This window comes from Colius striatus, chromosome 4 (assembly GCF_028858725.1).
Source record: "Colius striatus isolate bColStr4 chromosome 4, bColStr4.1.hap1, whole genome shotgun sequence".
Taxonomy (NCBI): domain Eukaryota; kingdom Metazoa; phylum Chordata; class Aves; order Coliiformes; family Coliidae; genus Colius; species Colius striatus.
Window position 1 is genome coordinate 87,030,104 of NC_084762.1, and position 24,115 is coordinate 87,054,218.

A 24,115-nucleotide genomic window follows, 5' to 3' on the forward strand; every position below is an offset into this window, starting at 1 on the left:
CTTCCAAAGCTTTCATTTGGCAGGCAGTCTGTAAAATGCCAACATGCTATATTAACCTGCATTTCTCTTGTCATTCACCATTCTTAATCAGTGTTTGAGAGTGTATTAATGTGGAGCTAAGATATAAAATTTGCATCTGGGCTTTTCTCATGTTTGCAGGAACTAAGCTAATACCAGAGTTTGGTGAAGAGTCATCCCTTCCTCACTTGGCACCTGAGAGACTTTGTATAGCAGCAACTTCCCATCACAGAATTTTCTCTTCTGCATGAATATACAGTCACTGTCAGTTTCCCCCCCCCCCCCCGCTTTCCCAGCTCTAAGCAACCAAATAGTCATTTAGTCCAGACACAGAAGCATTTCAGAAACTATCAGCATTTCTAGCTTAACCAAAGTCTTTGCCTTCAGACAATGATGTAACAAAAAGGGAGCAATGGTAGTGGATGAGTTAAACAACATTAAATCTCTGTAGCCTCTTTAGGAAAGAGTATTTGAGATAATTATTACCAAGTTTCATATGTATGTGTGATAGATAAATCTAAGTTTGTGGCAAAATAGTTACTGATACCACAGGCTGTGCAATAGCTGCAAGGTCAAAGAGAGGTGGCAGAGGAGAAAAGATGATCTCCTCTGCTCTTCCTCAGTGCCCCATCTCACCAGCAAGGTGCTGAAGTCTGAACTTCCAGTGTGTCTGCTTCTATAGTTCAGTCTCTCTTACATACTGCTACACTTGGGAGACAAATATGTTCACTAACATCTGTGGTTATGAAAGTGTAAAGGAGTCCTGAGGTTCTTGAGAAAGCCATCCTCACTAATGCCCTCTCCCAGGGTCTTTGTATGATCATCAGAACACTTTCTACCTCCTGATGATACAGGGAAACATGTAAGTAGCAGTTAGTGTTGTCAAGCAAAGGACTCTGCTAAGGATAACTACCAGAGGCAGAGACAGCACTGTGCTAGGGACAGACATTACTCAAACAAGCTACCAGCATATATCTCTAGATGACCACTTCTCTTCTTCCCCCAGATCTTTCCCTTAGGTTTGCAGCAATAGCAACCCTTTTGGCAGTAGGAGTAGGTCTACACCCCACCTTTCGTACAAAGTCATCATGTACCGATGCATTGACAAATCTGAGGCATTTAAGAGCTACCCAGCTTAATGCTGCAGGCCTTCCTCCTCCAACTGCTCATCTCAGAAGAGACTGTAAAATCTGTATGGGCAAAGCAAAACAAGAGAATTTTGTCTAAGCTCTGAGCTGTCATAGGACTCTAGATACTGAGATTTACTAGTTTAAGGCTGTTCGATATCTGATCATAATATTGCAGGCATGTAACACACCTATACTCCTTACACTGCCTCATTAATCAAGTGGTTTATAAATGGGTTGTCCAGTTTTCCAGCTACAGAAAAGCTAAGGGCAGTCAGAAATCCTCCTCACAGCAAATAATCCAGGAGATTTCCCATTTTTGGACTCCTGGAGAATCCCAACCTATTCAGTGTTAGCAAACAGCAACTTCTGGGACTCTGAAGGTGTATAACATCTCTCGCATTGCCAGCAGTGGAGGCAATGTAAATGTAAAGATGACCTTTCAACTTCCAATCACAGATACTATGACTAAGTTCCACAGTGCACACAGACAGCTTTTGGCTTCATAGACGTATCATCATGGATCATTCTCTTTTTATTTTGAGAGGAAAGAAAACAAACAAACAAGGGAAGCTGAGAAAAACACAAGCCAAAGGCAGAGGTACCATCTGGTTAAATATCAGAGCACTAAATAGCTGTAGATAATAGCACGTTGTGAGGGCTGGCACACATATCTACCTAAACTTGTCATCACATGTGTAGGTAAAACTTGATATTCTGAAACATTTAATATGGTCGCCTATTAAAAAAAAATAATAAAACATCAAAAAACACATAGTCCTTAGTAAGGAGCAGAGCTGAAGGTCCTAAAGTGATATATTCTTATTTTTAATTTCTGTTCTCACACAAAATAAGTTCCATCTCTCATCATCCTTGCACATGACACTCACTGGAGGGTACATCTACATGAGAAGAACCATACTGGAGCTATACTGGTACAGCAGGGCTATCCTGGATCCTTTAGGTGCTACCGTTTGTATCTGCACATGGAAGTGTACAGGAAGCAGGGACTGTGTCCCAAACACACAAACAGCAATAGATCACAGAAAATCTGGGGCTTTCCAGATTATCTTACTCTATTCCTGTATGCAGTGTTGGGCTATATATTTTTTCCCCTAAACCTCCCTCCCTCCTCCCTATTGCACATCTCACAAGCTCTTCTAGAGCTAAGGCAGGCAGTATGGTTAGTAAAATATACTTCCATGATGGGGGTTGAGCATGGTTAAGTGCCTTTGCAATACAAATGATAACAGTAGCAATAATGGTTGTAGCTCACTCAAGACCTCTTCTTTCCTTTCTAAGGTTGGATGTAAATAACGTCCTTATCTTCTAAGAAATACCTCTGGCATCTCTGACTAGGTGATAAGTAGAAAGAAGAGAGACACTCTTAACTGCTGATCAAGAGGAGGAGAGTGATTAACATCCTCTGGGGAACACCTTCTTGATGATGGCTGCTTTGCATTGTTGAGGCTGTAAGAAGCACCTAAATTCCTCCTCCACAGAGCTCTCAGCTGCTGCTGATGTCAGCTCTGCATTAATCCCTCAGCACACTCCTTGTCAGGCCAATTTCTGATCAAAGCTTTTGTTGCCACTGCAGTCATAGTTGCAACCCTCTGCAATCCTCCCCAGTTTGAGAAAGGGGCATAGTCTGAATGTCAGTAGAAGGAGGGACTGGGCTTAGGCAACACCAAGAATCTTCTGAAGCAAGAAAATAAACAAAAAATACTACACAAAGGAACCAATTAGTAGCAAGGCTGAGTTGATTTATATGTGTTTTCATGGTGGGCATTGTGGTTCATGTTCCCTTGTAGGTGACTGGTACTCTGAGTCTCAACAGTCCACTGGAATTGCCTGTCAGCACTCAGACACATTTTGAGATTTAGTCCAGCTCCTGCCATGCACAAACTTAACCAATGCAAGAAGAAACAGGCCAAGTGAAACAGCATTGTTCCTACAAGGTCAAAATCAAGACTAACATGGAAGCTTCCTGAAGTTCACATTTAATCTTGACCACTGGATCAATGCAGATGTGTGGCCATAACCAACTACATTGACTTGCATTGGTGAGTACCAGCAGACCTAGGCTCCTTCTGTCCTCATGTTCTTCAGCATTGGAAGTAAATGGCATTCATGTGGTTCTGCACCCATGCTGGGATCCCGTGCTGACAGTCTGGCTTTGGTTACTCTGAGTAGCACTGCAGTGCATCCTCACATCTATTTGCTGAGGCCTCCCCAGCCTGAGCAACAGAACACAGATATAAGCACCTGTGCATTTAGGCTCTCTCTGCACTGCAGAATTAATCTATGCTTTAAACTTCTCAGAACAGCTGTGACAGAAAGTCCTTCTGTCCCAGATATGCTCACTCTCCTGGCGACAATGTTGAGTGTATCTGGTTGCATGCTCACTCTCCTGGCCTCAATGTTGAGTGTATCTGGTTGCATGATATGAAAAATATGCCAACTAGATCAGAAATACATTTATATCTATTAACACTCTACTCTTGGATATTGTAGGAAGAAAACACAACATCACACTTTCAATTACAGACCACCACTTAGATTAGGCAACCCTAGACCATTGCAATGATAGCCTTTCTCCCCTTGTTTTATTCTTTTTCTCTCCCCATGTTATTGCTCACATGAAACATCCATTTTCAAGCACAATATTTCCCATTTTAAGAAAATGCAGCAGGGAGTTCCACAGGTTAATTATAAATTGGTTTAAAAAGCATTTACCAAGAAGTGTTTTAAATCTATTTCCCTTAATTTCATTGGATGCAGCACATGTCTTGCATTGCAAAAGGGAGAAGTGGCTTTATTGCCACTATCTGCCAGATGAACATGTTCATCATCACCAGTGCAGAGAGTGATAAGTACCTTATCTGATACAGAGAGACAAAACACTCCCTCTTTCTTATCAAGAAATTGAGTTATCAGCCAAGTGAAGTAGTTTTTTGGTAGTCTTTCTGACTGCCTTTTGCTTTTAAATCCATACTGGCAGTAAATGTTCATGGATGTATTTTCCTCTTGTATGCTCATTTCAAAATGCAGCAGCAGCTATAAATAAGAATGCTTCATCTCTCCAAGACATCTGGTCTGAGTCTGTTAAAAAGTTCTGAATTTTGCTCTGATTGTTGGTAAACTAAACTACACCAAACCTAACACAAATGATGCTAAAATACTCATAGGAGTTTAGAGAAACACAGAGGCCATCACACTGCACAGCCAAAGCCTGCTGACATGACCATCACTACTGGCTTAGGTCATCTTTCTTGGTGCTACTCCTTACTTCTAGGTGCCTGACCTGAGACAGTTAGGACCTAGAAGTCTTGGCAAGTGCAAACCTTGGTCTATCCAATGTAACACTTTTGCCATACCCAAACATATGACCAAACCCATTGAGAATTAACCACACAGCATAATAAAGAGAAATCAGGATTTATCAGCCACATGACATTTTTAGGAGACTAACATCTGAATGCATTAAAAGGTTTTTAGGTGTGAAGAGTTAGAAACCAACTATCTGATGCTTTTTCAGGACTCAGTGGGATGGTATGTCCCCTGCTGGCATTCTGTGTGCTGTGAGCAGCTACTCCAAAAGCCTTTGTGCAGAGTGCTACCCATGGGAAAGGCCAGCCTCACAGGAGCCTGAGCAGAGGACAAATGTGCTCAGTTTTGTGTCTATATCTCAGCGATGGATTCAGTATCTTTTAGGTTGAGTGTGGCTGGAAAGTTCACTTCACTAGGGTAGTATTGAAAAGGATTTGTCCTTGGCTGCAGAGGGCAACTGTGCTCATTCCCAGATCACCAACTTAGCTTCTAATTGTGACCATTCTCTTCCATAAACCAGCCCTGAGAAGACATGACTTGGTATCAGAAATCCATGGAGGACAGACACTTGAAGTCAGAAATGTTTCTTGCAAATACTTATAAACTCCCTGCTACAAGCTCATTTTCCTCCCTCCCTCACATAAAGACATGATCAAACAGGAGCTCCAAGGTTAATATAAGGGCTGATGACAAGAACATCATCATTTCACCTGCTGAGCAAGAAAAGCAAAACCCACAAGCGCTCTTGAGCTTGCTCAGCACAGAGACAGACTAAGGAGCTCAGATGCTTGAACCAGTAGCTTGAACCAGAGCTCTGAACTTTGCATTGACTCAGACAAGTAGATTGCATACATCCTCTCACAAAAATCGAATTCAGACAACTAAGAGCTGCAACAAGACTAGTAACATCTCAGTCTCACGTTTTCCAAAGCCCATACATATCGACTTTTTGAGCAGTTCTCCCTCTATGGGCTTACTTTCTTTCCCGAAGAGTTTTACTGTGGCTGAGCCTGTTAATTTGGTAGCAATCAGGTGTTTCATCTTTAAAGCAGTGATTTTGCAAACAGATGCATTATTGCTGAAAGGGCTGTATACTCTCACCTATTTGCAGATGGGACAGTATTGTTGGATATTAATTCTTGAAGCGGCAAGAGATAATTATCATAATGGCCCATCTGACACAAGTTTCAATAGTTTCCAGCCTTGGTGTCAGCTCACACATTCCATTCTCCAAAGAATATCTGATACACTCATGTATTTCTGAAGCTGTGCCTCCACAGGACATGCCACAGGAACTACAGAGAGCTCTATGTACTTTCATAACACACCTGCAAGGAAGTTGTTACAGGAAGGGTTATTTATTTTTTCTTGATCGTTGATAAGAAAGCTGCCTAATAACTTCCAATCCTTCCCTCTTTTCCAGCTATGTCAAAGCTCTGGAGCTCCTTCCCACTGAGTGCACAGGCTCTGCAGGTCCCCTCATGGAATCTTAAAGGGTGGAAGAGACCTCAAAAGATCATCTAGTCCAACTCCCCTGCCAGAGCAGGACCACCTAGAGTAGGTCACACAGGAACTCATCCAGGTGGGTTTTGAATGTCTCCGGAGAAGGAGACTCCACAACTCATCTGGGCAGCCTGTTTGAGCACTCCCTCACCGTCACAGTGAAGAAGTTTTTCCTTATGTTTCTTTGGAACCTCTTATGTTCCAGCTTGTACCCATTGCCCCTTGTCCTGTCATTGGCCATCATTGAGAACAGCCTGGCTCCATCCTCCTGACGCCTGCCCTTTATGTCTTTGTAAACATTAATAAGATCACCCCTTAGTTTCCTCTAAGCTAAAGGGCCCCAGCTCCCTCAGCCTTTCATCAGAAGGGAGATGCTTCACTCCCTTAATCATCTTCATGGCCCTGTGCTGAACTCTTTCCAGCAGCTCCCTGTCCTTCTTGAACTGAGGGGCCCAGAACTGGACACAAGTCCAGCATGATGTCGAATGGAGGAGGACTCTGCAGATATAGATGCAATGTGGAAGTGGCTCCACATGCATAGGTAGGCAGAAAGACTCATTCCTGCTGCCTCACACACGATATTTAGTCCTATGAGAAGGTGAAGAACAGGGACCATCATTCAGAAGCTCTCACCCACCAACTTTGAAGAGCTGGGACAATACAATGAGAGAGGCTGTGATCCCATTTTAGCTCTAAAGATCGAGGTTTTTAAAAGTAAAGACAGTCTTGACAATGTTGGTACCTGAAAAGATCATTAAGTAGTTGCAAATAGCCTTAATACTTTAAAGGGGACTTAATCAAGCAGAACTGGGATGTCTTGACAATCTGATAATTACAGCATAAAATTCAGAGAATGTGGAGGCCATGGGGATGCATGACCAGTCTTTTGGAGCTGGTTGTTCTGATACAACTCTTCCTTTTCCTTTTGAAGAGAAATTTAATCACCAGGACTTTCAAAAATAACTGTTTTTCGTTCACAAGAGTCTTAAATATCTTCCCATTTATCATACACTTAAATCAGAGCAGATTTCCCATAATTCACCTTTAATCCACAGCTGGACAAAATTCTCTGCTATCAAGGAATGACAAAACTACTGGTGTTAGCTTGGTCCCTCCCAGTTGCGCATGTCAAAAGGTGTTAATTTGTGTAGTAAGGGCTGATTCAAACTGTACTTGTGTATTTCGAGTTTCTTCTATGGAAATCAAATTAGTTTATGGGTAGTGTATTTAAACCACAAAAAAATAGCTAGCATTACCTAGCTAGTATGGAGATTTTAAGAGTTGTATACCCATCTGGATAGTTTTATTTTATATAGTTGAGAATAAACTAATCAAGGGCTGCCTTCTTTGAAAACTGGATACCCAAGTAACTGTGATGGCTTGAAAGAACTGAAATGTGAAACTGTCTGTAAACAAAGTTAAATTAACAGCTGTGGTAATTTTACCCTGAAGCCAAAAAGGTAAAGACTGCGCAAGATGGAAAGACTAAAGCTGGTCTTTTATTCTCTGCATTAAAGTTCCTTAAGTTGCAACACAGTTCCTGTGTTCCCCTCCTTCCTGATGCCATCTTCTATTTTACAACAGCATAGAATAGGTTAAAGCAGGGCAAACATACACTGACACAGGACTGTATGATGCCAGACTGCCTTTAAAAACAGCTAGTGGTTTAGTTTCACTAAAGACTTGATTTGTTATATGCACTGTCAGATTCAAAAAAATCAACTATGGAGCAGGCTCAGCACCACAGAATCACATAACATCTGACATCATAATTTTTCACATTTTCCAGAAAAGGTATTAACACAAAATCCTGGGCCTGATTGTTTCAGTTAGTATCCTCTAGTTTGGGCTGAAGGCTGGTGTTTACAGCCCAAGCCACAGTAGCAGTTCAGGTTCTGTGGTAATTCTCTTCACAACAAAACTTACCGTTCTGAGTTATCAGTGGGTTTCTGAGAGAGATGTGGTACTCATTGCACTGATGGAGGGTTGGTTTAATATCAGCATGATGTTTTCTTTCACTAGCCCTCTCCCCATTTAGTTTACTTCTGTGTGTTTCCCTTTTCCTGTTGGGAATATGTGCTCTGAATTTTTTTGCAGGATGGCAGACTCCACAAAGCACAGGGCAGAGGAAGAAGCTACCATGTTTGCTGTAAGCACTCTTGGACATATAGCAAAGAGCATGCAGGAAAGTAAAATAAACTACACCAGATACCACTTTCACTGGCCCGATGATATCTCTGAAGGTGGACATCCACAAGGTGAGGATGCACAGCCTCGGCTTCTAACAGCAGAAGAGGGTTTAGTATTTTATACACACTACTTCTGGTTTTAAACTAGTACTATTTATTATTTTATTTTATTGTTGTGATCTTCACATTCACATTTACCCTTTAATATCATTCTAAAGTTTTGGCTGGGGCTGCTATACTGGGCTAGTAGCGATGGAAACTGCAGCAGTGCTGATCCCTATGTGCCTTCATCAGGAGGTGTGTTTCAGTCTCTTGTTTTTTACAGACAAAGACAGTGGCCCTCCCAGATGTTTGCATTTCTCTTTCTCACTGGGGAAGTCCGTTGAGAAGGTACTTGTTGGTGCAGCACATAAGTCTTTCTGAGCATGGAAGAAGGGGATAGGAAGATGTTACGAATTTAGTCAATGCTGTGCAGCTTGCAGAAACACTGTCAGCTTCTGCCTACACACATCTCACCTCCTATTGTTAAAGAAATTACAGCTGCTGAAAGAGATGAAAAAGCAACAAGTTTCATTTCTGGGTTTTATAGTAATAAGGCAAATATGATTCTTCTTGCCTGTGTAGCGTGGGTTTGTTTTTTGGACTGGGGTCCTTTGTAAGACTGGGACAGCTTGATGTGGAGATGTCATTCCCTGCATGAGTGCTATCAGATGCACACAGGTGCACTCAAGTTAATGGTTCTGAATGCAAGGACCACACTTGTCTGGGTACATGTCAGATACAAGGAGTTAGGACTTTCCAGGACTAATCAATAGCATTAGTACTTTCCTGTTTCTCACTAGTAGAAGACCAGCAACCTACAAAGCTGTGGAGAGGTGAACTGAAAATTTCAACAGAAATTTCTGAAGAAAGCTATGAGTTCACAGTGATGCTACAATTCCTGGATGGCTTATTGTCCACTGAAAAAGTAAGTGCAGATGTCTCCCAAAAACACAACATGCAGTAGGTGGCACAGGCACACAGAGAGTTACTATTTGTCTCAGGGGATTCCAGACACAGAGAGGTGTGAGAGCTTTTTCCACCATCTCAACTTCTCTCTCAGGTTTTGCTTTCATTTCTTCTTCTCACAGGTTCCCACTCTGCCATCACACACAAATTCCACTCAGGCTCCTGACTCAGCCCCCCTCTCATTTCATATTTGTCACTAACCCTCCATCCCATGTCAAAACAAGCACGTCGACTCTGCTTTCTCCTTAATGTTATACTTGTGCATCTATTCATTCAGTCTAACAGCTGTTTTGTCAAAATGGCCTTTTTAATGGAGATTTATACTTAGCCATTTCATACTTTGCCAGCATTCTTTTACAGCTGGGTATGGTCATAAGAAATCAGAGTGAAATGTCTTTGTTCCTCCATATTAAAACTGCCCCGTTAGAGCTGTGCTGGTGCACAAAGTTGGCTCTCCAAGAAAAAACAAACTTACAGTCTGCATGAGACCTGAAGGAATCCTGTAGAACATTTAAAAGACTGTTTCCTCTGAAGGCTGTATTGTTTCAATAGCACACTTCTTCCAGTCCTCCTCTCCTGCTTTTCCATTCATGTGAACACAGGGTATTTTAAGAGTCCATCTGCTCATGTTACTTATTCCTCATTTCAAGTCATAATCCTCTGTTATACTACAGTTAATTGCTCTGCCTATGATTATATTGCAATCAGGAATGGGATTATCATTTTCAACGCTATCTGTACTGGAGAAATTTCAAAATATTTCTACTGCTAGTATCTCCAGTTGAACTTCAACAGCTTTTACAGTTTTGAGGACATTTATTGTGTATCTTGCTATTCTGATGCTGCTCTTAAGTAGTCGAAAGTGCCCATATCATGTTTTATAGTAATTGTAACTAGATTAATTTGGATCTTGCACCTTTCTGGCTGAGTTCAGGCCTGCCTGTAGCCACATTATTTCCATTCACAGCAGCAGGATCTACTATAGGCAGAGAGGGATGTTATTTTAAAAATAGCACCATATATTTTAAGCCATCTCTTAGCAAGGGTAAATCCGATCCCGAAAATGTCAGTAGGTGAAGCATCTACATCATGACTATACAACGGCTCTTGGCTGTCCTATTGCCCTTTCTGTGTCAAAACTGTCCCTCTTTACCAACAGGACAGGGGACAGGAGAAAACAGTCCAAATTCTGCTCGCAGCCCTCTGCTCCGTGAGGAGTTGGCTGCTCGCAAACACTGCTTGGCGAAATGCTACTCAGCAGAAATGGGGGTTTAAAACAAAAAAGGAAGAGGGGAGTATTATTATTTTTGGAGGGGGTGGAAGGGCGAGTTCAGGCCACGATGCCGAGGGGGGGGAACGGACGGTGGGGGAGGGGGAGCCGCAGGTGCCGGGGCGGCGGCCGAGCGCTGCCTCCCGCGGCAGCGGGCCGGCCGCTAGGGGGCGCGATGGCCCCACGGTAGCGGCGGCGGCCGTGGGAACGCGGGAAGGGTCGCGGCGCTGGCGCGCGCCCCACCGGGGGTCCCCACGCGCTCCGCATTACCTCCCGCCCCCGTCCTAAGGCATCAGCCCGTGTGTGCTTAGGGAAAGCTGAGGAGCGGAGGGCATAAATACATAAATATACATATAGGAATAAAACCTCTCACCGGGGGTGCGGGGGGGGCTGGATGTGGCGGGGGTTCTGCCGCTTGGAAGCGTTTTGGGGGCACACCGTGCTGTCCCGCCTGCGGAGCCCTGCGCGGGGGGGAGTGCGAGGGGTGGAGGATGCGCGGGGTGCACGGGTGGAGGGTGGCGGCTGCCCCGGAGAACCGCAGGTGCGTGAGCTACGCCCGCTCGGGCGGCGGGAGGGGTCGGGGATGTCGGTGCGGGTCGCGGACAGGTAACGGTCAGTCGGGACGGCGGTCCCCGCGGTCCCTGCTCGCCTGCCGCGATGCGGGGCGGGGAGCGGTGGGCATCCCCTCGGGGCTCGGCATCGCGGAAGCTCCGCACCCCCTCGGGATAGCCAAAAGGACCGGGGGGGGCGTGTCACCCCGGGGCAGGGGGGAAGGGGCTGCCGGCGGGGGCACACCCAGGGACTGCCAAAGAGAGCAGGGCTGCAAGGTGACCCCCGTGGGGCTCTGCCTCCGCCGCAGCCTCCTTCTCCCGGTTCCATCCTCCGCAGGCGCCGGTAAAGGCGGGATAATCAAGCGGCGACCGGAGCGGGGAGTGCCCGAGCCACACACGCTCCTTTGTGTCCGGAGCCAGCACCTCCCCCGCCGCCCCGCTGCCCCATCTCGGAGCCTCTGTGGAGAGGAGTAGAGGAGCGGGTGAAGACCCCTCCCCCGCCGCCGCCATCGGGGGGCACCGCGCTCTCCCTGCCGGCACGGCGGCGGGAGGAGAGGAAGGACGAGGAGCTGCTGCCTTTTAATCTTTACTACTAGGGGGTTTTTTTTACTATGTTTACTTCCGACCTCTCCTTGCGCGGCTCGTAGTAAAAAGCGCCCCCTCCCTCCCACCCAAAAAAAAAAAGTAAAATTACTAAAATAAATGGAAAGGTTGGCGGAGCGCAGCGCCGCCTCCTCGCCCCCAGCCCCCCTCGCCCGGCGGGGCGGCGAGAAAAGCGCCGGCGCGGATCTCTGCGCGGTGGTGGGGGGGAGGGGGGCGGGACGGGACGGGGCGGGGGGGAGCAGCGCGGCCGCCCCCTCGCGGCGCGCACCCTTCCCGCGGCGGGAGCGCGCGGCAGCCAGGAGGTGGGCGGGCGGGCGGGCTGGCGGGCGGGGGCGCGGCGGCGCGCAGGCGGGAGCGCGCACGGGCCCGGCCGTGCTGCCCCCGCCCCCGCGCAGCTCCCGCCCGCCCCTCGCCGGCGCTTTAAAGGAGGAAAAGCAACTAAACTTCTATTGTACCGGACAGCGCGCCGCGCCGCCTTGGACCTACAATCTGCTGCACGCCGGGAAGGCGGCTTCCCTCCGCGGCTCCGTGTGGTTTTTTTAAACCGTGGTGGGAGGAAGAGATCTACATTCTCCCGGCGTTTTGTCTTCTCTCCTTTTTTTTCCCTTTTTTTTCTTCCCCGTCTTTTTCGACGGGTCTTTTAAATTATTTTTGTATTATATTTTTTTTTCTCCCGTATTTTTGTTGTTCCCCACACAACCCGCAATAATTGCCTCGCTACGTTTCGCAGCTGGCGCGTTGGAGAAGCCGGTGAGTTGCGGGGCTCTGCTTTTCCATCACTCGATCTCCCGCGGTTGTGTCGTTTGGACTGACACGGGTTGGTGACACTCGGGCTGCTGGCGGGGCTGCGCTCCGTGGACGTGGATACCGACGGTCGCTCCCGAGGGACGCTCTCCTCTGCCCGGGCACCGGCGATCCCCATCTTTTTTTTTTTTCCTTGCGCTCGGATTTTAATTTTTCTTTTTGAGGGGGAGAGAGTGTAAGGGGGAGCATTTGTTTCTCGCGCGTATACGCGGACAGGTTATGGTGGTTGCACATATTGCTTCTATGCATATATATATTTGCGTATATATATGTATATTTGGCAAGATTTGGCAAAGTTTGCCGAGGTCCCTGCCCGTGCATTGCCAGCACGCCCAGGTGGGTGGCTGGGGAACAGCCTGCCTCTCGGCTGGAAGCTGCCGGTCGCTCGCTAACCCTTCCCGCCGGGCTCCCGGGACGCGGGATGGGAATGCCGCTGCTGCCCCAGGAGGGACGGTGCTCCGTGCCGGCTCCGGCCGGAGCCGTGCCCGCGTTGACTGCGGCGGCGGCTGCTAAGGGGCGGCGAGCGGGGAGCTGAGCCGAGCGAGGCAGGATGGCCGAGCTGCAGGAGCCCCTCCGGGGCAGATCGCCGGTCGCGGGGAGGGTGGTCCGGCAGCCGAGCGCTCGGGAGATCAGGTCGCGCCGCCCGGTTGTTCTGCCGAGCTTGGAAGGGGGTGAAGGGAGGTCGTGGATATTTTTTTTTTATATTTTCTTTAAAATATTTTTCTCGTTACTAAACGCGACTGCGCCGTTCCCCGCCGGCACGGCGTGGGGAGACGGGAGTGAGCACTGCGCGCCGGGGGGGCCGGTGGCCCCGCCGAGGCCGGGGGTAGCCGATCCCCGGCGGCGGAGCACGGCTCACCAAGGCGCCCCCCTCTCCCCCCTCCCTCCCGCAGGCACCAGCCGCCGCGATGCCGCTCAGCGCCGGCTTCCCCAGCAAGAACTATGACTACGACTACGACTCGGTGCAGCCCTATTTCTACTTTGAGGAGGAGGAGGAGAACTTCTACCTGGCGGCGCAGCAGCGGGGCAGCGAGCTGCAGCCCCCCGCCCCGTCAGAGGACATCTGGAAGAAGTTTGAATTGCTGCCCACGCCGCCCCTCTCCCCCAGCCGCCGCTCCAGCCTGGCCGCCGCCTCCTGCTTCCCCTCTACCGCCGACCAGCTGGAGATAGTGACCGAGCTCCTCGGGGGAGACATGGTCAACCAGAGCTTCATCTGCGACCCGGACGACGAGTCCTTCGTCAAGTCCATCATCATCCAGGACTGCATGTGGAGCGGCTTCTCCGCCGCCGCCAAGCTGGAGAAGGTGGTCTCCGAGAAGCTGGCCTCGTACCAAGCGGCCCGCCGGGAGGGGGGCCCGGCCGCCCGCCCCGGCCCGCTGCCCCCCGGGCCGCCGCCGCCGCCGCCGGGGCTCTCCGCCTCCCCCGCCGCCTCGGCCGGCCTCTACCTGCACGACCTGGGCGCCGCCGCCGCCGACTGCATCGACCCCTCGGTGGTCTTCCCGTACCCGCTCAGCGAGCGGGCCCCGCGGGCCGGCCAACCCGGCTCCAGCCCCGCGTCCCTGATGGGCGACGACACGCCGCCCACCACCAGCAGCGACTCGGGTGAGTGGCGCCCACGCGTGTGTGCGGGGGGAGGGGGCGCGTGGAAATCCGCGCGGCTCCGGGCGCCCGCAGGGGCTCCGCCGGGGCTGGGGGAACGGCGCGGCAGCCCCTCGTCCACCTCCCTCCCCTCCCCGCGTGGGCTTGTTTAAATGCCACGTTAGCGAGGCACGGAGAGACTCCCAACGACTTTTTATTTCCTGGAGAACCAGAGCGGTTTTTCTTCCAGGGTTGGAAAAAAAGAACAAAAAAAGGCAGGGAGGGGGAAGGAGAGAGAAACTTTCATAACGGGGTCAGAGTCGGTCTCCCGGTGGCACCCGTGGGGAGGGAAGGAGTTAACTCCCGCCCGAGAGCCGCGGGGGAATGTGCAGTCTGGGAGGTGCTAGTGAAAGTGACTGCAGAGGAGTGAATGGGTCTGGGAAAGTTTTAGAAATGCTTCCTTAGGTATTTGACAGCGTGTTCCGCTCCCTCATAAATTTGGGTTGAAAGTGACTTTCTACTCAAAGCTCTACAGCCTTCCTTTTTTTTCCCCCTCCCCACCCTCCCTTGGATTTTCCACAAATTAATAGATCAAGAGAGATTCAGAAAATGTCTCCGAGTACACATATGTGTTAAGTAAGCTTTCTTTTGAGGCGTGGCCAAAGCCTTCTAAATCCTTAATTAAGGGCAGCTTGAGTCTGGGAGCTTTATTGCCCTGTACTGCTGACAAGCGAGGTTAAACTTCCCTGCTATCTTTCATGCGCTCCTCGGAATTGCGCAACATCTTTGCAACTTTTGAAATCGGGGAGAGCCGGCGTTTGGAACGCTGTCCCTGTGTCCTATTGCACTCGAAGCTTTGCTTCCTTGTAAGAAAGGCTCTTGGGGAAAGCTGAGTCCAGCAGCAGCAAATGGGTTTAAGAAGGGTTCGTCAATGGCTGCACAGCTTAGTGTAACCCTCCCTTATGTGTACAGTGGTCTTGAGAGTGTTTGCACAGATCGGCTTATGAATTTTTTATGTCGTTTCCCCCCACCCCCTTGCAGAAGAAGAACAAGAGGAAGATGAGGAAATTGATGTCGTTACATTAGCTGAAGCAAATGAATCCGAATCCAGCACAGACTCCAGCACAGACACATCAGAAGAGCACAGTAAACCCCACCACAGCCCACTGGTTCTCAAACGGTGTCACGTCAACATCCACCAGCACAATTATGCCGCTCCTCCTTCCACCAAGGTTGAATACCCAGCTGCGAAAAGGCTAAAGTTGGACAGTGGCAGAGTTCTCAAACAGATCAGCAACAACCGAAAATGCTCAAGTCCTCGCACGTCAGATTCAGAAGAGAACGACAAGAGGCGAACACACAACGTCTTGGAGCGCCAGAGGAGAAATGAGCTGAAGCTGAGTTTCTTTGCCTTGCGTGACCAGATACCTGAGGTGGCCAACAACGAAAAGGCACCCAAGGTCGTCATCCTGAAAAAGGCAACAGAGTATGTTCTTTCCATCCAGTCAGACGAACACAGACTGATCGCAGAGAAAGAGCAGTTGAGGCGGAGGAGAGAACAGTTGAAACACAAACTCGAGCAGCTAAGGAACTCTTGTGCATAGGAACTCTTGGGCATCACTTAGAGTAACCCAAGCTAGACTGAAACCATGGTAAAATATTAGTGTTTCCAATATCACTCATGAACTACACCAGTCCATCGAGTATGGAACTATTGCAACTGCATGCTGTGCGATTTAACTTGAGACTACACAACCTTGGCTGAATCTCCCAAGGGTTTGGCCAGAACCTCAAAACTGCCTCATAATTGATACTTTGGGCATAAGGGATGATGGGACATTCTTCATGCTTGGGGATGAACTCTTCAACTTTTTTTCTTTTAAAATTTTGTATTTAAGGCATTTTTTCATATGAGAATCCAAAAAAAAGAGTTGTCCCCAGATTGCTGTATATATTTACACATCTTATTGCCATGTAAATACCTTTAATAAAGCCTTTATAGAAAAATGTGCAACGTTAATACGCAACAGTTGTGGCAACTGGATTTATACTTGTCTTGAACTTCTGTGCCATAACATTTCACAGTTTTGTTTTTTATTTAAATACATTTTTTCTTTTAAAAATGATTTTTATTTTGTTTTTAGATAAATAAATATTTGCTCAAATATAATTAGCTAAATCCTGTGTAAAGACTTTGCTTTGTCTCCCACAGCTGTCCTTAGATCCTTGTTTCTGTGACATCCCTCTCTGTCATCAATGACAGTGACCTGTCAAAAAGGAGTTAGGTGAGAGGAAATAATGATGGCTCTGTAGCTTAGCAGGAGTTGAGTTTCTTCATCCCACTTCTATTAATTCAAGTAGATTAAATCATTGATCTAATGTGCTTTGTCATCCAGTGTTGCCACCAGTGCCTCTGTGAAGGTAATAGTAACAATGTCTGTCTTTGCCGTAGTCATGTGCCTGCTGAAAGTGAAGTTGAGATGATGTATTTTCACACCAGTCACCTCAACCTCAGTGTATGGGCTCTGCATGCCTTCCATGTATGTGTAATTACATTTTCAGGGCATGACCTTCATTCTGCACTATGGACCCAGCTACATATTTTGAGGGCTGCTTTGTAGTAGACTCACCCTAATTGCTTCCTGTTTGATTTTTGGACATAAGTTAAACAGGATAGGAAAATAAACTGAGATGGTGAGTGTTGAAGTGGTTAAAACAACAGCGGTTTCCCTTTTTGAGTGCTGAAATCAGCAGAGACAATCTTCCTGGTCAAACACCTTAACACTTCATTAATGTGAATAGGTACTTGGGATTTCAAGTTAGAAGACACAAAGGGAGCAAAGAAAAAGAGCTATTTCTTACTTGGAGAATATGCTCAGACAGATTCCTAGCATTTGCCAGACATATTAAATTGTATTTACATTCAGGAATTGTATCATGATCAGCTTTGGATGGGCCATAAAGAACTTGCTCGACACACATCCTAAGATTAGATTTGATCTTTTTCCCCCCTTTTCACCCACTTATCTCCACTTTAATCAGAACTTCAGCAAGGAATCAATGAACCCTTTGATCAGGAGAGCGAAGGTGCTTTGCAAAAAGTTGAAACTTGTTGGTTTTGATTTTCACAATTCCAGTGAATTGACTTCCTATTGCTTTTAAGGTCAGAGCAGGAAGGATTTGAGTGTGGGTACATATATGGGATGGGAGCAGGCAGCATTTTAGGGACAGAGTAGATGACAAAGTTCTCTGCTCTACAAAGCCCAGTTACAGTTACAGCCCTCCCAATAATTTTGCACATGGGGCTTCTAAGAAAAGGTAAGTGTCTGAATCTCATTCGATAAAGTGCTTCAGGTGCTGAGCTGAAGGTTTCTTGGGAACATAGGAGAAAGAAATGCTTTTTTCTTCAATTTGTCTGCACCACCCACTTGTAATTTGGTTTATAGAAGGGCTCTGCAGTTGCATTTCTTCAATATGTGATTCAGAGTTTCACTTATGAGGAAAAGCATGATGCGAAATGAAATAGTTAATTGTATTAGAATAGCAACTCAATGCATCTTCCAGCTCTGAACAACAGAAACTGTCTTTTAGTAGATGGGATAACTTTAAAGACCGTGAGATTCACTTGCATTTTTGCATGCATCCTAGTTTAGATATTACTTTGGAACAGAATAAAGTGGTGTTCAAGAATTTATAACTGCATCTCCATCCTCCAGAATGAACTGAGGGACATAGATCCATCTATAAACTCTGAAAAACATTTGTTACCTTTGGGTCCCAGTTTTATGTGTCAGCAAAACCACCTCACTTCTTCCAGTTAAATGAGGTTAGACCGTAGTGATTAAAAAAACTTTCATTTGTCATCTTCTTAAATCATTTGGAGAATAGTTTGGGGTTTTCCTTCACTCTGCAGAAGGTCCTCAGTCTTTTGATGGTTAGAATACTTGGAATTACGTAAGTTCTTACTCCCATCTTTTCACTGAGCATCAGTTCTGCTTGCCACTTTCCTACTGGAAGAATACAGCACATCATGAACATGATCTCAAATTGGCAATCTTTTAGACTGTGATTTTATGGGGTGATACTTTGTATTTATGCTTTTTTACTTTCTGGAAGAAAACTCGTGGTCATTAAATTGCTGTTGCAACAAAGAGGAAGGTGGCATTCACTTTCCAACTCAGTGCAAGAGGTTAGGAAGACATATATCCCACAGGAGTTCCCAAGTTGGATTCAGTTAGTAACACACAGTATATGGATAGAAAAGCTTTGAGTTTTGCTGCTATTTTGGAGCAATAAGGGAGATAAGTTTATAACAGAAGCTTCTGAGCCCTGAAGTAAAATGTACCAAGTAAATACAGTATGTGCCAAACTGCTGCACTAAAATACTACTTGAAATACAAGGAGCATTTTAAACTTCAACTCTTTGCTCTTCTACTTTTACAGGAGACTTCAAGCTACTTGTTTCTTCCAAAAAAACCCCCAGACATTAGGCAAGATTTGGCATCAAAGGAAACTAGAAATAAACCATTATGGTGAAAATAAAAGTCCTTTTATCATACACCCTTGTTTTCATTTAATAATACCGATTTTTACAGTTGCAGGTATGGTTTTTTTGTGTAAGTTCTGTCTTTCCAGCCAAGTAATTATCTAAATGACTTCAATGTATCAATACAGAATACCGGGGGAGTGTTGGGATGTATAAAAGCATCCGTCTCTGCTTAATTCACCTCCCATCAGAGCTTGTGGAAATTCCGTGTATCTTCCAGGGAAATAGATTCATGCCAGGGTGCTCTTGAAAACTTTATCACTGTCTATAAAGAAGTCACTTGCCCCTGCCATAACCACTCTAGCTTCTGTAGCACTTTGCAACCACTGCAAGTAGTTGAGAGATGACAAACATTTCATCAGAGTTGTAAGAAAAGGAGAATTTCAGGTAAGTGGAACAGAATTACTGTAAACTGGAAATAAGCCAGGCCACTTCAGTTAAAATCTGAATGTATTCAAAACGGAATCTAGAGGTGGTTGTTTCATCTACAGAGATGAACCATCTTCTAATACGCTGAATTTTCATTTTTTCTTTTAACTCATTTGGTTTTGATTGATCTGTGTTAGACTTACCTGCCAATGCGTTATCAGGAAAAAAATCCTGAACAATAGGTAATCCTAACATAAGCAGGCAGCTTGGGAAGAGAGTCAGGGTTTACTTCCCAGCTTACGGGTTTGCTATTTTCTTATTTCAAAAGGACACTTACAGGAGCTTCTGAAAAAAAGATTCTGCTGACTGAAAACTAACCCCTGGTTTCCTCTTGAAGTTTCCACACAAGCAAGGTCTAAACTTGCCTAGAAAAAAAAAATTAAAAATCAAGAAATGAATTAGATGAGCCACAGAAGCCAGATTTCAATTCCAGTACAAAACGTTTGATGTTCAGCAGGTTTTTCCTACCTTCATGCCATTTACTCATCTCAGGCGTAGCTGTGGAGTCAGCAGAGATAGGTAACAGTGAGGATGTTATCCAAGATTCAGAATAACAGCCAGGAAGTCAAAGGGGGTTTTATACCTAATTATACCACTCACTTTCTACAGGGCTCTTGGGTGAAGGAAGGGTACAAACCTTCACAGCGTCTTGCTGATGGCGCAGGCTCCGTGTTGTCAGTAATGCACATCATGGAGGAGCTGCAGTTACCTTGCATGCAGAAGGGAATAGGGTTGAGTGGGACACTGGCCAAGCAGTGGCCATCCCACCTCTCAATCAATTCTTGACTATACAGCAGGATATTTTTTTCACATCTCAACAGAGGCCAAACAACTTGTCTCTAAGTGTGTCCAAACTCCATCTTCCAAGGAAATGAGATGGTAGTTTTTCTGATAATAAAAGGTAATGACTTTTGGTGCTTTTCAGATGTTAGTGCATATGAAAAAGTTTTATTTGCCACTTGCCAAAACTAGTTAGTATTTGTAGTTACTGAGCAAACCTTTCTTCAAGTTGCTCCAATGCATGGGAGCCTAAACTATGCATATCTGCATGGTAGTGCTTGAAGCCATGAGACATGAGGGAGAAGTTGTTGGCTGAGTGGAGCTGCAAGACTGGATGACTTTGATGGCAAAGTATTTTATTCCCACAGGCATTGTTTCCAGCTTACAGTTTGATACAAGATTTATGAAGCTATTGCTTATCCTCCACAAGTTTGGGAGAGAACAGTGAGGTAGGTTGGTTCCTGACATTAGGTATTACAGTGATTACATTTTGTTACTAAATTCACCCTTCATATATGTCTCTCTACAGACCTTGCCATGGCTATTGTTTTGTTGAATATATTTCCATTCAAGGCAAAATCTTTCTTGCAACTATGTGTATTTCCACGGCATGTTTCTATGTCCCAGTCATGTAGAATTATGTTTTCCTCATAGAATCAAAACAACAACAACAAAAAAGGAATAAAGGATTAGGTGTTATGAATGAAGAGGTTTTTAAAATACAAGCTGCAAAAATGGAGCAATCTCACTATGTAACAAAGAGTTCCAAGCAGAAAAATTAACACTGTTTGGAACTAATTAGCTCCATCAGCTTCCATCATGCTAATTTATCCATGATGAAAGAGGACAGAAATGGCAGGAGGAAAAAACCCCAAACTATTAACATTACAGGAATTGTGCTTTATGTATAACAACTATGAGTCTACAACCCCTCCCAAAATTCTGCAGGCTGAAATCAAATGTAAAGCCATGCTCCTGCAGCCATGTCCCTTCGGCCACTCTCTGATGGCTGCAGATTGGAGTCACACAGCAACCCTCCCGTTGCTCAGCATGATTTGGTTCCAGGTGCCATGTGTGTGCAAGGGGCTGCTCATAGGGATGCAGCTGCCCGAGTGACAGCTTCTTTCCACTGCTTTTTCTCCCATTAATGTGCTCCCTGACGAGAGCAGAACCAAACAAAGCAGTGCAGTGCAGGTAGTTCCTGTGATCTAGTGCCCAGCTGAGTATCTGACAAAGCCCTTTTTGGCTCGTGTCCAAGGCTGTGCTGTGCTGTGGATGCATTAGGGGAAGAGGGATCAACTCTGTGGATGTGTTGATACAGCAAATGTGAACTAAAGTTTTTCACGCTTACTCACAGCATGAAAATGTCCCCACTCTCCCTCCCTGGCAGAACAGTGGTGTCTGCAATACCAGGTGGACTTCTACCCCTACACTGGACAAACCCCACATTGCTCAGCTTCCAGATTCATTCACTCTGATTTTTGTAGTTTATTTAGATTTCTTTGGTGTGATACAAGCAGTGCTGTGCCTCGAATTCTTTGGCTTTTCATATGACCACATCACAATCACTTCTTAAATAATTCATGTCCTACATGTCCCAAGTAAGAAAACTTGTTCTATAATAACTTCTACTAGAATGAGGCTTTTAAACAGGACTGCTTTTGAAAGGCCAGTGTTGAAGCATCTAAAAACTAAGTAAAACTGTAGAAAATATAGTGAGTATGCTGGATCTGGGAGCAGGACAAGCTTTGCACCCTCAGATTTTATCAGGGCTTTGTCACTATTCCACACTTTAGTAATTTACTTTCAGGCTACACATTAAAATTAGGAATAAAGGAATAACCCATATCTATAATTAAAAGGATGTAGCAAGGAATATTGCAGGCATTATACTATAATCCGTATTCCATGCACACAAAAAGTTGAGGGTTTGTGGGGTTTTTTTACTTTTATCAACCAAATATTTTTCACAGAGATGTTGCAAAAAGATTCATTGGACTCTAATAGTTCACGTACTAACTGCAGACATTGTGTTTTGCAATGGATTCAGAGAAGAAAAAAGGAATTATTTTGATAAATTGTACTGTTTTATAATATTAATTTGATCTGCAAAATTCTTCTCATCTATGGTAAAGCAGATTTTTCTCTCGGCACACGTAGAAAACTTATTATGTGTTCTCGTCATTCATCACTATGGCAAAGAGTAAGATAATATTGTATTGTGGCTAGAATTCCACACTTTGAGGGAATGTAAAAGGCTATATGAATATCTTATGAAGTGATTGCAAAATAAAATTGACACCAAAGTGATTCAACTATGTAACACATTATTCCCTCCATGTAAAATCGGATTCTTACCGAAACACACTTTCCCTCTTTCGCATTAGTGCAAGAAATGAAAAAAATGAGTTTCTTGCCCTTCTGGAATAATACAGCATTTTCCCATGTCTTACAAGAACAAAAGTATACATTACCATCTGTATTTTGATTCAAAATTTAATTTTTGATGTTTCAATTAAATGAATCCACCCCTTCCCCATTCAGTTCAACATGCTGCCCTGAGTCTGAGACCTGAGTATGACACTCAAAGGAGTGATTGCAAACTGAGAAAGAATTAACAGGACTCCAGGGGCCAAAACACCAGAAATTTATGACCTGCTTAGAAGCTGGAGTAAAATATCTGGGCAGGCTAGGTGACTGCCATGGAGGTCTGTGCAGGTGCATGGCATTGCCCAGCCATGGGAGTTCTCTCATCCCTGAAACTCCTTTTCAGACTCCTTTTTCTTGATATTGACGTCCAAATTCTTGTTAATGTCACATACTCCTGTTCTAGAATGCTACGTGCAGGAAGATTTTAAGCTCAGTTGAGATCTTCATGAGGTTTCTCTGTAAACGTGCCTGTTGCTGGTCCTCAGGGAGCTCGCTGGGAGGAAGGGTAAATCCCACCACAAGGTGCCAGCTCCTGGAACAGACATGCCACATCCACACAACAAAAAGCTCCGATCCAGTCTGAGCTCACTTAGATGGTCCAAACTTGTTTAAAATGCTTTGGACAGAAAGCTTTGCCCTGCTAGATGTCATGGCATATTTGGTATCCCACCACAGTGACTCTACAATCATCATGAACACCCCCATATTATGCAGATCAGTGATGATGTTGATGTGAATCGTATTTATCCTGTTGGGTGCTCCAGCTGTGCACAGTTTTGATTTTGTGACTATAAGGTCACCACAACTTATTTATTTCCTATTTTAATTTGCTCTGTGTAAATTTGTTCAGACTTACCTTTGTCTCTGCATGCATTTGGAGCAAAATCTCACCCTCTTCACCAAGCACCACACAAACCACAAAACACTTATTGACTCCAGCAGCTCCAGGATTGCAACCTTCATTTTGCAATCTTTCTTTAATCTTTTCTTAATTAATTTAATTCTGATACCATTATCTAGATTGCCTCATTCATTTAGCATCACAGCACCTATCTCCTCATTCTTACTGGAAGGCTTTGGTAGCTTTGCAAATGTTGCAGCTCCATCTCCCATTCCTACCTTTTGATCTTTGCTAACAGCTTTCCTTTAATGTCTGCTGAGCTCAGCCTTTTATCAGGTGAAGCACTCCACCCTTGCTGGTAGAGGGGACACTGCTCTGATCAGCGTAGGCATGAGGAGGCGAATTCCTGACGTCTGCCTCTCCAGGTGATCCTGCTGGCCCATCCTGGCTCTCCAGCCAGTTTTACAACCAGTTCAGCCAAATCCAATTTAAAACTGAAGGGCAGACAGGATTTCATAAAGTTTTACAGCCCACTCTAGTTTTAATGAATTTCAGGACTTGCGTTGTCTTTGTTGGGGTTTTTTTTCTGGTGACTGCCTCAGGTGGACAGTTCCAGTGTGGGTGGGAACACAGAGTAATCCACAGCTTGCAGTGGGATGTTTAGGATGAAAAGTATAGAATACTCTGATGCTGTTCCATTTACTTTGGCTTAAGAAACGAGATCAGCTGATGCCTTAATTTTTTAGCTTAGCCACACAAAAACACTGTGCTGCTCCTATAGGTACAGTTATGTATGTATGTTATTATACATAGAGTATGTAATCTTAATGGCACCACCTAAGTATAGACAAGCTGTTTGTTCTCCTCCCTGACCTCAGTGTGACTTTGGCTTAGCTGGTGGGAAGCAGGGACCGGCATTGCAATCTGATCAGGACAAAAGACAACCAGGGGTCAAGGTGCAGATTGGCAGGACTTGCACCAGAACCCCCAATCCAACCCATACCACTTGAATAAAAATGCTTATTCTGGTAGAATCTCTTCCTAGGTGAAAAAAATAAAGTTATATTACCAGGACTATGCCCACTTTAAAAAGACTCCTTGGATTTAT

The 24,115-nt window shown here is 45.4% G+C and overlaps 1 protein-coding gene across 1 annotated transcript; it reads left to right on the forward strand.

The window, feature by feature from the left end:
- Positions 1-12,063: 12,063 nt before the first annotated feature.
- On the forward strand, positions 12,064-16,058 carry MYC (MYC proto-oncogene, bHLH transcription factor). Its single transcript, XM_061995489.1, has 3 exons — positions 12,064-12,349; positions 13,297-14,005; positions 15,023-16,058. The coding sequence occupies exons 2-3, from the start codon at positions 13,312-13,314 to the stop codon at positions 15,583-15,585; spliced, it is 1,257 nt and encodes a 418-aa protein (XP_061851473.1). The 5' UTR covers positions 12,064-12,349; positions 13,297-13,311; the 3' UTR covers positions 15,586-16,058.
- The last annotated feature ends 8,057 nt before the right edge of the window (positions 16,059-24,115 follow it).